Below are 17,395 nucleotides of genomic sequence, written 5' to 3'. Positions count from 1 at the left end.
CTATGATAGTACCACGGCTTGTTGTTGATGTATAACGCGTTATAAGTACCTACCTATACCTAATGAATATTGTGATATGATTAATTTGGAATTTATTACCTAGATTCAGTCTCCGCTCAGAATCGTTTTTCTTATACAATGATATTATATCATTGAATTCAAATTTAATACCATCCATTATACATTGACCCACTTGTAATCTACTGTACAGCAGAGTGACATCCACTTACCCACCTTTTTTTTATTTTTAATTTTGTGTCTGTCATCACCTTTTAGTACAATAAGAATGCTTGGATTTTCTTTAACAGTATCTTTTCTGATAGGAAAGGGAATCTAGTTGGTACTTTGGGGGTTCAAAAGTAAAAATTTCCCATTCAAAAGCGCCATGAAAAACAAAAGTAAAATTAAGGAAAAACGGGAATTTTTACGAAAAATCTGTTTTCGAGAAAATTGATTTTGGTTTTTGGTTCAACTCTTACACAAATGACCGTAGGTACATGAAATTTTGACTGGTTGTTTATATTAGCATTTTTTATACACCATAACATTTTCCAAATATTTTGACTTATTTTGAGCTCTTTACGGACATATTTAGTTTCCATTTTTTTAGTTTTTTTTCTATAAATATCGATAAAATTTTATTTGTTGGTTAAAAAAGCTTGAAAATTTAATAGAAGGCTCCTTGTATATTGTTTCAATGGCAGATGAAAAAAATTAAAAATCCATAGTCACAATTTTTTTTTATAAGCACTTAAAGTTCAAATATTGTCAAAATACGTAAAAATGACGAAAATTTGCAAATTATTTTGAGTTAGAAATTCATGAAAAATTTTCTTTTTAAATCTCAGATTTGAAAATGTAATACAAGATTCCTCATAAGCCTGTTTACGCTTTTCAAAAAAAAAAAATGTCTATAAGAAAATCAAATTAAATTTTTATGAGCGTTTGAAATTCATATTTTTACAACATTTGATATTTGCTCGATTTCTCATGAGACGATTTTCTTATTTTGTTGTAATTAAAAAACGAATGACTTTAAAAACTTGAACATTTCACTGAATGTTTATATTAGCATTTTCTATAAACGATACAATTTTGAAAATAATTTGACTCTTTTTGAGCTGTTTACGGACATTGTAATTTTCCAATTTTTTTAGTTATTTTTTCTATAAATATCAATAAAAACTTATTTGTTGAGTAAAAAAGCATGAAAATGTAATGCAACCCACCAATATTTAAAATAAATAAATTTTAATTTAATATGTAATTTTTTTGAACGCCAATATGCCGTGTAGGTACTAGTACCTATAATATGTGTTTTAAATTTTTAATCTTAAAAGTATTTGAAATGTATTTTAAATGTTTTCTGAATGGATGTTTTGTGTGGACATTATAGTATTTGTATATTATCTTTTTTATTTGGGCATTGAAATAGATAAAAAATACTTATCTATCTCGATGAATTTGGGACTTTGGGAGACACTAAAGTCTAAAACCTGTTATCAATTGCTATTTGTCATTGTGTGCGGGTTTGTAGTGTTAAGACTGAATGATAACAATGCAATAGCCGTATAAGTTATAGGTATTACTATTTGGCTATTGTCATATTTTGCTGGTTTGATAGTTACTCCTGTATATTCTCCGCTGTAGACTGTAGACTAGTTGTCTAGAACGATATTTCATTAATTATTAATAACAATCAACACAATAATAATTAAATAACTGTATCACTATATAAATAGTGTTACTAATAATAATCAACTATTAAGTAGGTAATTAAGTTCACTGTCCAAGGTCTTCATATTTTCAATATGTTTGCCTTGATGTAGGTTTTGGAATAATATTATCGCACTGCAGTCAAAACTTGTTTGCCCTCTTATAATGTTTAATTTCACAGTTCAAAAGGAATGTAGCTGACTGATTGTAATATTAAACTGTCCACATTTAAATTTAAATTTAATTACTTCAGCGTGGCCAGATCATGTCTATCGAGAAGGAAGAATGCGAACTGGAACAACTGGTGTCTTCTGACGAAGAACCCAGACCAACTGACATCGCACAAATTACACCTCCTATTACACCCAAGCCTCCTCCGAGAGCACATTCCCATTCAGATAGCCGAACTAAGACTAGCAATGTAAGTGAAAAATCGCTTTGAAATTAAGGGCTGTTATACTTTCAATCTTTATTTATACTGTTTGTTTATTGTAAAATGTAGTCACTTTCTATTGAAAGCCAAAAGAACGAATGCCACAAATCTACAGCTAGATTGTCTAGTGCTTCATCCATACATCAAGATAAACCACAAACCCAACCATCTAGTATGCCTTTAGTTATACTTAAATTTAAACAATATTAATCTTTTAATTTATTTGTATTGTAGAAGACGTAAGTGGTCCGACTCGCCTGATGTGTGTTAACGAGAGAGTGGGACGCAGTTCACTTCATGACTACAAACCACCACGACCGCCACCTCCAAATTTTAGTAAATTGCAAAATAAAAAAGGTTGGTTCAATATCATTAAAATTATAATAATCAATTATGTTTTTCCATACTGTGTTTACTTATGTAGGTAGATACCTATTACGGTTTGATTACTATTACCTTATACTGATCATTATTTGTTTAATCCTACATAAGTAGTTTTCTGTATGATAAATACACTTGACAGATTATACCATATTTTGCTGTTAATAATAATTGTTCAGTAAATCTAAGTGACTTAACTAATTAAAACATTGAATCCTCCACATAATCTTTAAACATTTTAACACTATTTATCATTAAGTTGATTTATTTTAACCATAATTGAATGTATAATTAGGTACCTAGATACTAGGTAATAGTAGAGTAGTTGTAAAAGTTACTAAATAAAAACTTTATGTATTTGTTTAATAAAATTAACAAATCACAACACCTATGTCTTAGATAGAAAAAAACATTTTCCATTAATGAAACACATCGTATTATATTTTAATAGAGCAACATAATAAGTACAATTGGAAATAAATTGCATTTATGTGTATAGAACATATCCAATCTTGTTGTATCATTAATAATTAACTGTATAATATAGTGAAGTAGTGATCTATTTAAAAATTCACCTTTTATAAACTAACATTGTATTACACTTGGAATTTGGATGGATTGATTTAACAAAAAAAAAAACTTGTAACCAACAATAATCATCAATCAAAGTATAATTTCTATGGTATTGAAAGTTTTTAAAGGCCATAATCTCTCAAAAGAATAATGGACAACACACTAAAAAAATATATATTTTTTTTAAATTTTATTTGGCAACCTGAAATATTGTAATTGTTATTATAAATTCTCATCGTCATTTCCATTTGTGATATTTGCTGATGTATCTTAATAATTATATTTAAACTTATTCAAAGTTAAAATTTTTCTGTTAAGAAATACTTGAAAATAAATGTCAGTGATCGATAGAAACTTATTATTTCAGGTATCTAATATATTTTGTTTTTATTTATCTTTTTTATTTTTTTGCATGTAAAAATATTAAATCACGGTCAATTTGTCCCCTTAAAAAAACAGTCCATGGACGATTTGTTCTTATCAATGATTAAGATAGGTCGTTTTATGTATTTTAAATCGCTATTTTATTTTTATTTTAAATTTAAATTTTTTATAAAATATAAAACGTCAGTATAATAAATGTATATTAATAAAATATAATATTACATTATTACTTACAATATAATTTTCATAAGTCAAAATTTAAATAATATTAGTAAACTACTTGTATAAAAATATTGCATTTAGGTACAATACAAAATACAAATACATTTACATTATTATTTATGTTTTGATTATTCAGTCACTATTTATTTTTATAGATTTTTATGTCAATACTACATTTCAGAATTATTTAATTTAAATTCATTGCCTGTAATATTATTTTCATCCGTCAAATTTAATTTTTAAATAATATAGGTAAACTATGGCTAAATAACGTCTTATAATTCCTGGGAGATAAATTTCCCATTTTAATAATTGACAAACGTCCGTTTACCAAAAATATCATGTAACAATTACTTTTTTTGTAAAGTAAATTTCAAGTTACAATTTTACATCAAATAATGTAAAACAATGATAAACTTATTATTTTCAAGGTGTAACCTTGTATACCCCTGTAATGCATCTAACTAACTCCTTAAATTAATAACCTAACTAGGTATATATTCAATATTTAAAATTTTTTTTTTTCAAAACATTCGTTTTAAAAAGATAATGATTTATATTTGTTGCAGTAAAAATGTAATCATTTAACCATTTATAAAGTTAAAAATATTCGTTTAAAAATAATCAATGAAAGAAGTTTTAACTAATTTTATTTTATTATACAAATACAATACATAGACAATTCAATTAGTATTTTTGATTATTGCGTCTACGCTTCTGTTTCTCTGTTAGAAGTTTTATCAAATGTGTTGTTGGTAAAAAGTATTTCTTACAATTGTAATATATATATTTGTTTTAAGATTGAGGCAATTTTTTTTTTTTATGTAATTAACAATTTAAATTTTTAACAAATAAAAGCGGGTCCAATTGTTATTATTTTTATAAAAGTAATAATAATTGTTAATTTTCATAACTTATGGATAACTATGACTTAACAAATTAAATTAAGAAAAATATTTCATATATTTTGACAGGGATTCTTTAGATTTGTATACAATTATACTTAATTTAACATTGTTCAGTATTTAGTCAAGTGACTTTAGACTATGGGAATGATACTCAAAAATTTTCATTTTATGATAAGAAATGTCAACAATATATGCATATTAATAATTTAAATTAGCTTATGTAGATAGGTTGCTATATAACTAGTCTATATAACACATGCACTACAGTAAACACTGGTTTTTTTTTTTTTTTTTTGTTACTCGTTCATCACGCCTGTAGTAGTTATTTCTCATATACTAATTCATAATAGATAACTTGAACATGTATCATTAAAATGTGTATAATATCACTTTAACATTTACCTACCCATTTATAAAAGTTTTATATTTTATTATTTCAGCTTATTTATTTATTTATTTATTTTGTTTTTTTTTTTTTTTATATATACATATCTATACATATTTTGTGTGTTGGTTGCTTTTGTTGTTGAATCCTGTCCCATATAAAACACATAGTACTCTCTGAACAAACTATGGATAGAAGTTGCCTACATCATTGTTTTTTGTCAGATGTGACCGATGTCAGACAAATGGAGCAAGCCCTACAGCAACTACTTGAAGATTTTCATTCTGGCAAATTACGTGCATTTGGTAAGCAGTAAAGAAAGTTCAGTCATCAAATGAATAACCACCTGCAGTTAGATTTGAATTAAAATTTAAAACAAGTTGAATAATGTCACGTTCTTTTACTAAAAGTAACGTCAATTAATAAATAATTTCACATACTTGAAAAACGTTATAAATATATTGCATTTTTAATATCTTTTTTAATATCGCCTTTAGTATTTCTATTAAATAGGTACAAAATAATATTCTTAAAAAAAAACATTTTATAATAGTTTTTTCCTGTTTTTCTAAATACAACTTTCTATTAAAAGAAAAAAAAATATACAAATAATAGTTATTATCAAACCATGTGTAAGTTAATGGTAAACAATAAATTGCAACAATTAAATTCATCTAATGAACATCAATTAATAGTGTATATAATTCATAATTTTATTGTAAAATGATCAGTGATAATATCTTATGACTTATATAATAATTTGTAAACATTTAGGTAAGGATTGCAGTATGGAACAAATGACAGCTATTCGTGAGCAACAAGAACATTTAGCATGGCTACATTTTGAACTTGGTGTGAGACAGGACGGATCGAATCCGCTCAGCGAACAAGGCATTGCCAAAGGTACAGAAAATATGCACTCCCTAATGGCTAGCCTAGAACAGCTGTCTTTATCCATTGAAAAATTACATTCGTTTAGTAATTCAACATCCGATTAAAATGTAAAGCACAACATGTATAAACAACTGACTTTTATTGGTACTTGGGATCATTGACAATATATAATGAATGGGATTGTACAAAAGAAAATAATATTGCTCATTTATTCATTCCATGAACAATTTTACCAAATATCAATGTTTTTTTTTCTTGTTAAGTTATTAAATAAATATAGTGAATTTTTATTTTTGACTAAACTTTTTTAAACAATGAGTGCACTGCCTCATATGGTGATAACAGTCTAGTAGATCCTATACTTACTCGAATGCCACAATTTTTTGTTGCTTCACAAATTGAATGCACTTCGTGTCCACTTATACCACCAATGACGAACACTATCAGATGGTCACAATCTAGTGGATGCTTGTTAACGGTATTAATGATTTTACTGGGGGAAGAAAAAATATATTAACAGTTTTCTAGAATAAAAACATAGATTTAAAAATCTATTTTATTCTAACCTAACCGATGAATTGTTATAATTTATAATAATCACATTATATGAAATATAAATATAAAATTAAATTGTTTAACAACACTCACTTGAAACCAAGTTTTATATAATCTTTTATCCCATCAGACTTGGTGTTTAAAACTGATAGATTAGGTCGCATTGGACTACACACATCATCCATTAGCTGTTTAACAAAAGAACTATATACTGTTGGCACATATGGATTTTCACTCAAAAAGAGTCTTCTGTTAAGAAAAATATTATTTTCATATTAATTATTTATTCTCAAATTAATATTTATTATTTTATACATGTCAAATCATTTTATTTCAATTTTCTTTAAAATTTATTTGCTTATTTGCATTTATTTTTTTTTTTTTATTCATTTTTTTAAGCCCGGTGCTTGTTTGCAGGGGTTGGAACAGTAAGTTAACAGTAGGTTAGTCAACTCGGCCACTCCGTTTCCCTTATTTGCATTTTGTACTAATTGTCCTATCGTTGTTTTAAATTATATTATTATTCTTATAATATAAATAATAAATTAATAATAAAAAATTAATTAATAAAAAATAATAATTTATTGCTATTAATAGTGGCAATAAAGTACCTACCTATCAGCTATTGGTTTGTTATATAGTATTTTATTAATTTAACTATTAAATATTGTAAAGAATATTTAAGTAAAATATTCCTTAAAAAGTAAAAATAATACTTTTTTGGTGCCTTTAAGGGGATTCTACCCGGTGATTTTCTGTCTGTATAACATATGCACGACCTAGTATTGTAGAACAATTTTGGCCAAACATACAAATTTATCTAATCAAGCGATAAGAATTCTGAAAACAAATTTTAATTCATCGTCAAGTCTACTTGACATTGACTTTCCCAAATGTTTGATATTATCCCCCAAATTCCTAAAAACGTCATATTAAAAAAAAGAGTATTTAAAAATGTTATCATTTCAATTTTTGGATATATTTAAATCAAAATTGTGGGAAAGTAGATGTCATAAGTAGTCTTGACGACAAATTCAAATCTGTTTTCAGAATGTGATTGACCGATGTCCGATTCCATTGCCCAAGAACTCAAAATATACTCTACTGAACAGTAAACACTGATAGAAATATGAATTAAGTATCAGTTTAGTTATTATAACCTATCCTTTGTTTTCTGCACGGACCACCATTAAAGATAATATATTAATATCTATATATCCGTGGCACAGACTAATCGTGAGCGTAATCAAAGTTTAATCGTAGCCCTAGTAGCATCAGGATTCCTACTGGAGAGTAAATTAGTGTCCTGTTCAGGACTCCAAAACAGGTAATAAAAAGGATACTGCAAGGAGTCCTCTTCAGTCCCATGAATGTGCCAGTCTAAACTACAGAAAATCTACCAAATAACACATAACCAGGAGTTAAATAGAGTCTTAGTGATATACCACTAAGGACTCCATCACCAATGGTAATAGGACACCGATAGGAGTCCTCTTCAAGTTTTTAAAGTACTCCTGAAAAGACAAGTAATTGGACATTAATATTAAGTATTTATGTATGACAATATATAATGTCCTAGCTGATCCCGTGCACTTAGTTTGCCGTGAAAAGATGTTAACTTTTAAATGGTTCAAACTTTCTTTTATGCATCCTTTGTAGGAGTCCTACAGCTATGCTACAAAGGACTCCCCAATTGGTATTCTATTGTGGCAAGCATTCAAAGATTGAGGGGACAGTCATGGGAATCCATAGGGAGTTCCTACTTTTATGACAAGGACTCCGTAAAGAATCCTTAGACACCTTGTGCTACGAGGGAGACGGTACAACCATAGATAATATGTTTCCTTATAATATTAAGATACCTATGTATAATAAACATACAATATTATTATTATTATTATACATATCTGACATCTGTGGCATTGTTATTATTATTATTATACATATCAGCTTAGTCCGTGGTTTTCTGATTCTAGCAAATCATTATTCAACATACCAATCTTTATTAAAATCATTTATTTCAGAAATTTTCATTTTTATTCAATATTTGTTAATGGAGACTGGAGAGAAGTAGATATTAGTCATTATTAACAGAATTTCAAACAATATCCAAGGTGTAGTATAATATATTAATGTATATTATTTATCACCTAATAAATACATATAATTAATATTAGTAATATACCTATCGATATTAAATCTAAATCTATAGTATTATAAATTAGGTTATTTAATCTATTGTGCTATAACTAAGTTCTTATAAATCCAAGAATATATAGGTAATAGGTAGGTATATAAATATTAGGAAGACTATCTAAACTCTAGACCATTTGTTTTTCTAATAGACTAGTAATAATAATAATAATACATTTATTACAGATTCTAGTCTCTTGACAGTAAGTTGTCTTCATTGCGTAAATCACGAAAGATATATTTATAGGTTCGTGGCGTAAATCATAACAAATCACGGACTAATATTACTAAGATATACCTTATATAATAAATAAAAATAGTCCGTGTGACCACAAAATAGATGAAATCCATGTATTCTGTGGTGCAACTTATGTTTTTATCAAGTTGAACGTTGTTATCAGTAAACCGAATTCTTGTATATGATGTGTATTATAATCTTATCTAATATACTACAAACAATTAGTAACACACGCAACATGCACATCACGCAAAAATGGTGATAGTAAACATTAAGCATACTGCATAAAGCAATAACTGAATCGAATTCAAATAATTAGTTAAATTAAAAGTACGAAACTACGAACTCAACTATAAATCTAATTTAATATCTACTTCATAGCCGTAAATCGTAATCCATCGAAATTGATTACTTCTTGTGTGTTCACTTATTGAGTTAAGAGAAAAATGTTTCCAACGAGCACGCAAAAAACGAATTGGATATTCAAAGACGAGTTGGATTTGAATGCATTGCGAGAGGATGCCAACCAGAAGTTCATTACCAGATTCGGGTCGCACATGAGTCCCGAAGACCGAAATACATTTTTTTTAGATGCCAACGAAGAGCATATAATACAGAAATGTCACGAGTATATATTAAGGAGATTTCTGTCACAAGTTTCAGCCAACATGCCAAAGTACGTATCGCACTGCTTTAAACTATCTGAAACGATTACTGTACAATCGGTCATGGATACCATCCCAAAGAAATAATGGTCACTGTCTGTTTTTGGCGTGCAAAGTGATGAGTTCAATGTATCGCTCGCACAATTTGTCGCCAACATTAAGGGCAACCAATCAAGAGCAACCACAGTGATACTGAATAATGAGTTGTTTCTTATGGAACAGATCAAGTACAACCTCAAAGTGCACCATCCATTCAAGGCAATCGAAGGATTCCTTCTAGACATAAAGACTAGAACACGAATGTCCGATCCAGACCGTATGCGTACTCACATTGATAGTTTCATTGACAAGCTATTGTTTACAGACGCATGTTTATTATTTGCACCATCTCAGCTGGCACTAGCTGCTGTATTACATTCGGCTAGTCAGATCAAAGAAAATTTGGATTCATATGTAACCGACTTACTGTTAGGTGATACGGGGTCTGAGCATTTAAAAGATTTGATAGAGGTTGTACGGAGAATAAGAATATTGCACGTCAGAATAGCAGATGATCATACAAAAGAACTGTCACGTATTAGCAAAAAATTAGATAAATGTCGGAACCAAGAGAACAATCCATTCAGTGAAAAATATAAAGATAGAATACAAGAATCATTAAATAATTCTTTATAGTTTTAATTACATTTTTGGCATTATTGTGAATATCTAAATATGAATTTGTAACACTGTAATAGGTATACTAAAAGTACATGATTTAAAATTAATAAATATTTTTTTTTCTTTTCTCACTAGATACATAAATTGATCATAAATATAAATTATGTAATACTTAACATCCTAATAACCTTAATAACAACTGTACATTTATTATAACATTATACTATTAAATATAACCTATGTGAAACGTTGATTGTTTATTTTGTATAAACATAATTAAAATACAAGATATTATATTACCTGTATCAAATATCTATACTTCGTTAGAAAAAATATTACATCAGGTGGCTGTCAAAACCTGGTTGGTTTTTCTAGTTTTAGTTATATCAGAACTAATTTTAATCTATTCTGTGGTTATTTAAGCTGATTAGACCATAGCATGAATAAAGATAGATTAACCTATAAGAAATAATTGCTTGACTAACTTTCAGATAAAAATGTAAGTAGTAAAAAGCAATTTATTACTAGCAGTCCCTCCCTTCACCTATACATTAACCGTCACCATCATCCTTCACCGTCATATTTTTGAACTATTGGTGGTGGTAGGATGGTAAAGGAATAACGAGATGTAAATAAATTTCATAAGTCAAACCAACTATGTTGTTAATATCAATTACATAATATTTTGATTAACGTTAGGAGAAAATTAATTTAAAGACAATAACGCCAATTTACTGCTCAAAACGTTTCCCATAAAGATCAAATAAATACATTAACATATGAAAAAACATCACAAAAAAAAAAGAATTACTGTGAAAAGTGCATAAATTGATCTCGCAAAGTTTTTGCTGTAATAAAAGATATTAGACTAGTAACTGGTTACATTATTTATTATTTATCTTATTCCACGAAATGCCAACTTATTAATATAACTAAATTGTTAGTAGTAGGTATATATTATATTTAATATATTTTTGTTAGGTAGTCTAAGTAAGTCTATAATAATTTTTTTATAAAAATTTACCTGTATTGAATAAAATGCTGTCTTGACCGCTTAATTTGTTTTAAAATAAAAAGGAATTTTTCTGCAGCTTGTTGACAACCCAGCAAGGTACTAAAATCCACTCCTGAACATTTAAAAACATAAAAAAATTATAAAATGTAAATGAATGAATTATTTTTTAAATTTTTTTTATGTGTACCTATTAAATCATTAATTATATAATCTGGTAAATATTCCAAGTCTTCAAAAAAGGCTTCACCAACAATATTCTCTAAGTCTATTTGATGTTCTTCAGATATTACAAAATCTTCATCAACAACTGAATATAATTGAACTAAAATACATAATAGAATTTCTACAGTCAATTTTCTGTCTTTCCTTGTTTTAAATAATTGACTAACCTTGTTAAAAATAAATATGAACACAAAATTATATTAAATACATACATATATTATTTAATTAATAATAATTCACCAGACATTATTAACTCACTTGTGTTAAGATGTTATTGTCACTTTCCATTGAAATATTTTGTAATAATAGCTTGCCAATATTTTGAGCAAGTTCAATTATTGGGAGATTTTGAGATTTTAAGGCAGCACAAATACAAAGTACTTGCTGAAATATTATATTATTTTCAAATTAGTGAAATAATTAGTTCACCAATTTTGGTATGAATAACATTTACAAATTTTTTACTAAAATGAGAATTCACAAATAGAATAACAGTTTTTTTCAACAATTTTAACTACTTTTAGTGCAACATATTATGAGCAGACTTTAAATTCAAAAATTGTAAATGACCTTATAAATTAAAATGTTGTTTTTTTTTAAATAATTGACTATTTAAAAAAATATATATACAATATATTGTGCAATAATAAATATAATAATTTATACAGTTGACAGAAAAATAAACACATGAGGAGGAAATCACATTTGTAACACCTCTTATAAAAATTGTTTTATAACCCAAAAGTATATAATAAACATTTATAAATGTTTTGAATATTATTTCTTGTTTTATTTTGTATTTTAGTTATGATAGTTGAACATTTTAACTTTATAGTACTATAGTTTTGTAACTTCAACAAAATAATCAATTTCTACATATATACAGCAATTAGTATATTCTTATTCAATTATATTTACTTGTTTAAAGTCTATAGATTCTTTACTATTAAACTTTTCATCATCTAAAAGAGTTTCTAAGAGCTGAGGTGTAATCCTTGATATAGTTTTTTTAATAGGTCCAGAACATTTTTCAGTTAATGTAGTTCTTATGCTAGCCAATACATTTTTTTCAGTTTTAGTTAATAACCATTCAACTATAGGTGTAGGTTTCAGTGTTGGAGCTAAACACATCGGTACTTGTAATTGATCATTGATCGACTTGTGCCTTAAAAATTAATAATTATATGGATTAATATTAATAAATAATTATATGCAATATAATAATGTTAAAAAATATGCTTTAAATATTTATAACAAACTTGAAACTTCATTACAGAAATATTTTGCTTTCTAACCCCTCATGTTACACATAAATATAATAATAATTTAAAACTGAAATTGACTAAGTAATATCAGATTGTGTAATTATATAATATATTTATCTACTCAATACAATTATTAAAATTAGGTCACATAAATATAACATGTTTAAAATGTATTCAACTCACTCTAAGTCTTGTAACAAAGGTTCAGTTATGACAGCTATATCAGAACATGTTTTGGGAAATCTAGTCAGTAACATATTCATTTTGTCTAATGGACAGCTAGATGCGAAATCAGTAACTGCATACATATCAACTATTCGATCAATAAGTATAACATTTAGGCGGCTCGACTCTGTATTTGAAGTCTAAAATCAAGATATCGATATAAAATAAAATTATATAGGTTTAATAATGATAGTACTAACTTTTTGAATTTTAGAAAAATGGTAAGTTACAGCTTCACTTAACGGTCCAACAGCATAAAGGTCATATTTTACATTCAAATGATTAAATATGTTGTTTAAAGTTGCTGCCATTTTTGAAACATACACTTCATAGTTATTCTACAACATAAATATATTAATTTGTATACAATATTTTTTCAGAATTATTTCATAATAGTTGATACAGGTGAGCAAATCAAATGTTTTAGTCACACAAATAAAGCATGTTTGTAGTACTTTGTACCCCTAATGTTAATATTATAACATACCTCTATCAACAAAGGAATGTCTTGAAGATGGGGCACTAAAAATAATGTAGGAGACAAGCAAGTCAATGATATTGGTATATCCATTACATCCACTGTACCATCCTAAAACATAGTGTAATAATAGTAAGAGTAAATAAATAATTTAATTAATCACATTATAGTACAAGTACATAATATGGGCTATGTTATGAAGATTCTAAACAATCAACTCTATAAAATATGTAAGTAAAAATACAGATACTCAAATGAGTAATCCTACCTCGTACTTAGCTGAAATAATTTTGCATAGTTCATTCTCCAGCTTTTCAACACTGTATGATTCAAACCCACATCCAGCAACAAAACGACAATATCTAAAATTACTGTTATTCAAAACATCTCGGACAATCGCTACTGCCAGTTCGTCGACAGGTTTTCCAATAATCAATAAACATCTGCGGTCTTTTGGGTTGCCACTCTGCACACGTTAAATAAAACAGTTCAAAGGTCAACAATGTCATGGGTAAATCTCTTGGAATATGGTCTCACTTCAAAAGATGACAGCTCCTTGACACTTTTCGCACCAGCTCGATATAGAAGCACACATCCACCGTGCCAGTGCAGCGACTCTGCGGCATAATCGTCCAAGAACACCGCCGCCTCACGAGCATACTTGCACACTTCGTCCCAAGACCAGTCGGCAATTACAGAAAACGGAGTGTCCACGTTGAACGGCATCAGATCTCACAATTCAACAAGTCCTGTAAAAAAGAAAGACAAACAGGCTATGTACTGTTTTAGGCAATATGATATTGTATTAGCGATACATTTTGATCGAGTTATGTGGCAGACGACTACTACTTACTGTACTCGATGATGTGACAATCCAAGTTTACCCGCTAAATGTTTCTGTTTGAATATTACTCTGTAGTGGTTATACACTACACAATATTTATGTTATTTTATGTTATAATTAGTTTATTATTTATTATATATTTAGTATTTACATTCATAGTTCATACATAATTATTAATTAGTATACATTTAAACATAATACATTTTGAAAACGTCATGAACAAGTTATGGCACACATTATCACTTTAACGTGTTCTTATCATTGAACTATATGATAACTATATGTTATCACACGGTCTTAGATTATTGTTATCATATAGTTCAATGGTTCTTATCAAGTGACAATATTATTGTTCTAGGTATATAGATAATATTATCTATAGTCGTGTACAATAAAATATATGTATATATATATAGGTATATTATACATATAATATTATAATCTAAATTCGAATTAAATAGATACACAAAATTAAAATTATTAAAATACAAATAAAAAATGTTAATGAAAAATAGATGGGATAAATATTTAAAAAGCAGGTAAGTGGATGTCGGTCTGCTGTACGGTAGGTTACAAGTGGGTAATTGTATAATGGGTTGTATTAGACTTGAATTCAATGATAAAATATCATTGTATAAGAAAAACGATTCTGAGCGGAGACGGTTTGTCAGTCTGGATATTTTATATTTTGTTATTATTTATTTTATCATGTAAGTTGAATTATAATATTATAATATTATAATTTTTTATTCGTTTCTATGGTAATAAATAAAGCGTTAGAAATTAAAATCCCATTTTTAGCGTTTTTTCGTAATTTTTCGGTGGTTTTTCCCGTGGCGTTAAATAACTATTGAGAAAATTGGAAAATGACCTCTCTAAAGTACCATCTTGATCCAATTTTCTAAAAGATAAGGTACTATTTGTTGAAATCGAAGCACTCCTTCTGGTAGAAATTTTGTGTACGGGATATAAAAATAAAAAATACAAATAAACACATATTGTAAAACCAATAGCTTCCTCGCTCCGCTCAGAATCTAAAATTCGATGATATTGACAGCTTACGGATGTAATGTTAATCAAGGAATCAGGAAATTATGTAGAAATTTACTTATTATGCTTGTTGTAGGTCACCTTTACCTGTAGTAATATCCGAGGTGCGTATAACGATTAATATTTTTTAATATTTTCAATGAATAGCGTTGCCAGCGATCCGATAAAATATTTTTATAAACACGGAAGCTTCTTTTGACATCAACAGAAACCCATGGGCGTGAAATACACCATAATACACATATTATGTCATCTGATTTCATATCTTCTGGGATCCCTTGGATGAAAATTTCTACATCTGTTAAAATCGCTGATACAGTTTCAAGTATTTTAAACCTACAATTTTTATAAAATACGTTTTCTAATTTACTGACAACCAATTTACCATTTATTAAAATTCTATTTTACCTGGAGCTCGTTTAAGTAGGTAATTTTTCTATTATGTGTATTATATTAATAGATTTTTAACGGATTTTTCTAATCGAATTATACTAGGTAGGTACTAAAAATCTTGTGCCAAATGGTCAAGTCTTAGCATGTAATTCAGACTATTTCTGCGCTACAGTCACGGGGTGGCACCACCCCTTTTGGACAGTTGAAGCAGCTACCGTATTTCCGTATGACATGAAATTGAACTTCCATAAACATAACATTGAAAGACTACACATTTTAACTTAACCAAGTTCTGAGATAAATGGTCGTACTGTGTTAACTTTAATACCAATCTTTTTTTTATGTGGACTTCAACTTGATAGTGTGTATTATATTGAAAATGTTTTATATTTATTATAATATACTTCACAGGAATAATTATCAGACCTTGAGTGATTGTCAGATTTTGATGACTATTTTAGATTTTGAGTGGAACGATGAATGTATTAATTTTACAAAGTGTGTTTTTTTATTTATTTATTTATTTTATTAATTTTTTTTGTGTCTTTCATCACGGTTTGAGGCAGTAAAACTGCTTCGTTTTCTTCAACAGTATCTTGTTTGATGGGAAAGTGAATCTAGTTGGTGCATTCAAGAGGTCAAAATTTGAAATTTCCAATAGTTTTCAAAAGCGCCGTGAAAAACAAAAGAAAAATTAAGGAAAAACGGGAATTTTTCCACAAAATCTGTTTTCGAGAAAATTGATTTTGGTTTTTGGTGTAACTTTAAAACAAATGACCGTAGATACATGAAATTTTCACTGGTTGTTTATATTTTCATTTTCTATACATGATAAAATTTTCAAAATATTTTGATTTGTTTTGAAATATTTAGGGACATTTTCAGTTTCCAATATTATTAGTTTTTTTTCTATGAATGTCAAAAAAACTTTATTTGTTGAGTAAAAACACTTGAAAATTTAATACAAGGCTTCTACTATATTGTTACAATGGCATTTGAAAAATATTAAAAATCCTTAGTTACAGTTTTTTTTTATTAGCATTTAAAGTTTAAAAATTGACAAAATATGTAAAAATCACAAAAATTAGAAAATTTTTTTGTGTTAAGAATTCGTAAAAAATTTTTCTTTTTAAATCTAAGATTTGAAAATGTAATACATAATTCCTCAAAATATTGTCTACCTTTATCAAAAAAAAAAAATGTCTACAAGAAAGTCAAATTAAATTTTTATGAACGTTTGAAATTCATATTTTTACAACATTTGATATTCGCTCGATTTCTCATGTGACAATTTTCTTATTTAATTGTAATTAAAAAACGAATAATTGTAGATATTTGAAAATTTCACTGAATGTTAATATTTTCTTTTATTATACACCATAAAATTTTGAAAATATTTTGACTTTTTTTGAGCTGTTTACGGACATTCTCAGTTTTCAATTTGTTTAGTTTTTTTTTCTATAAATTTCAATAAAATTTTGTTTGTTGGGTAAAAAAGCGTGAAAATTTAATGCAAGGCTCCTGATATATTGTTACAATAGCAGTTGAAAAATATCAAAAATACATAGGTAAATTATTTTTTATAAGCATTTGTAGTTCAAATTTTGACAAAATTTATCAAATTTGATATTTAATAATTATTTTGTAGTTAAAAATTTATAAAATCTTCCTACTTTTATAGCTAAGGATTGAAAAT

At 27.3% G+C, this 17,395-nt stretch overlaps 3 protein-coding genes across 8 annotated transcripts; 2 read left to right on the top strand and 1 right to left on the bottom strand.

Moving 5' to 3' along the window:
* The first annotated feature begins 1,597 nt into the window (after positions 1-1,597).
* LOC100158722 (coiled-coil domain-containing protein 28B-like) lies at positions 1,598-6,186 on the top strand. 3 transcript variants are annotated; one of them, XM_008182209.3, is made up of 6 exons: positions 1,605-1,772; positions 1,970-2,137; positions 2,219-2,321; positions 2,384-2,506; positions 5,173-5,307; positions 5,777-6,186. In XM_008182209.3, the coding sequence occupies exons 2-6, from the start codon at positions 1,982-1,984 to the stop codon at positions 5,998-6,000; spliced, it is 741 nt and encodes a 246-aa protein (XP_008180431.1). In that variant the 5' UTR covers positions 1,605-1,772; positions 1,970-1,981; the 3' UTR covers positions 6,001-6,186.
* LOC100165621 lies at positions 5,248-14,495 on the bottom strand. 4 transcript variants are annotated; one of them, XM_008182219.3, is made up of 13 exons: positions 14,266-14,495; positions 13,950-14,161; positions 13,681-13,878; positions 13,422-13,523; positions 13,135-13,272; positions 12,893-13,074; positions 12,363-12,609; positions 11,703-11,828; positions 11,410-11,611; positions 11,232-11,334; positions 6,545-6,700; positions 6,263-6,389; positions 5,248-5,348 (listed from the first exon to the last, which is right to left on the bottom strand). In XM_008182219.3, the coding sequence occupies exons 2-13, from the start codon at positions 14,136-14,138 to the stop codon at positions 5,295-5,297; spliced, it is 1,824 nt and encodes a 607-aa protein (XP_008180441.1). In that variant the 5' UTR covers positions 14,139-14,161; positions 14,266-14,495; the 3' UTR covers positions 5,248-5,294. The 4 variants fall into 4 exon arrangements, with proteins under 4 accessions (XP_008180441.1, XP_001946197.2, XP_016657805.1 ...); XM_001946162.3 differs by lacking the exon at positions 5,248-5,348 and having other exon boundaries at positions 6,019-6,389; XM_016802316.2 differs by lacking the exon at positions 5,248-5,348 and having other exon boundaries at positions 6,019-6,389; positions 13,950-14,192; positions 14,266-14,441.
* Cych (cyclin H) lies at positions 9,146-10,510 on the top strand. Its single transcript, NM_001163208.1, is given in 9 exon segments — positions 9,146-9,521; positions 9,523-9,548; positions 9,551-9,564; positions 9,567-9,568; positions 9,571-9,603; positions 9,606-9,614; positions 9,617-9,639; positions 9,642-9,662; positions 9,665-10,510. Coding segments are annotated over 9 exon segments (879 nt in total). The 5' UTR covers positions 9,146-9,328; the 3' UTR covers positions 10,223-10,510.
* Positions 14,496-17,395: the final 2,900 nt, after the last annotated feature.

The sequence above is a fragment of the Acyrthosiphon pisum genome, chromosome A1, assembly GCF_005508785.2.
Source record: "Acyrthosiphon pisum isolate AL4f chromosome A1, pea_aphid_22Mar2018_4r6ur, whole genome shotgun sequence".
NCBI lineage: Eukaryota > Metazoa > Arthropoda > Insecta > Hemiptera > Aphididae > Acyrthosiphon > Acyrthosiphon pisum.
Note: the sequence above shows the minus strand (reverse complement) of the source record. Positions and strands in the feature narration are given on the sequence as shown.

Coding starts and splice junctions, on each gene's coding strand:
- LOC100158722 (XM_008182209.3), top strand. CDS start 1,982: ATGTCTATCGAGAAGGAAGAATGCGAACTGGAACAACTGGTGTCTTCT. Junction 2,138..2,218: donor GCCGAACTAAGACTAGCAAT/GTAAGTGAAAAA, acceptor TGTAAAATGTAG/TCACTTTCTATTGAAAGCCA. Junction 2,507..5,172: donor TAAATTGCAAAATAAAAAAG/GTTGGTTCAATA, acceptor TAAAACACATAG/TACTCTCTGAACAAACTATG.
- LOC100165621 (XM_001946162.3), bottom strand. CDS start 14,138: ATGCCGTTCAACGTGGACACTCCGTTTTCTGTAATTGCCGACTGGTCT. Junction 13,075..13,134: donor ATTTTTCTAAAATTCAAAAA/GTTAGTACTATC, acceptor TCTTGATTTTAG/ACTTCAAATACAGAGTCGAG. Junction 11,829..12,362: donor AATCTATAGACTTTAAACAA/GTAAATATAATT, acceptor ATAATATTTCAG/CAAGTACTTTGTATTTGTGC.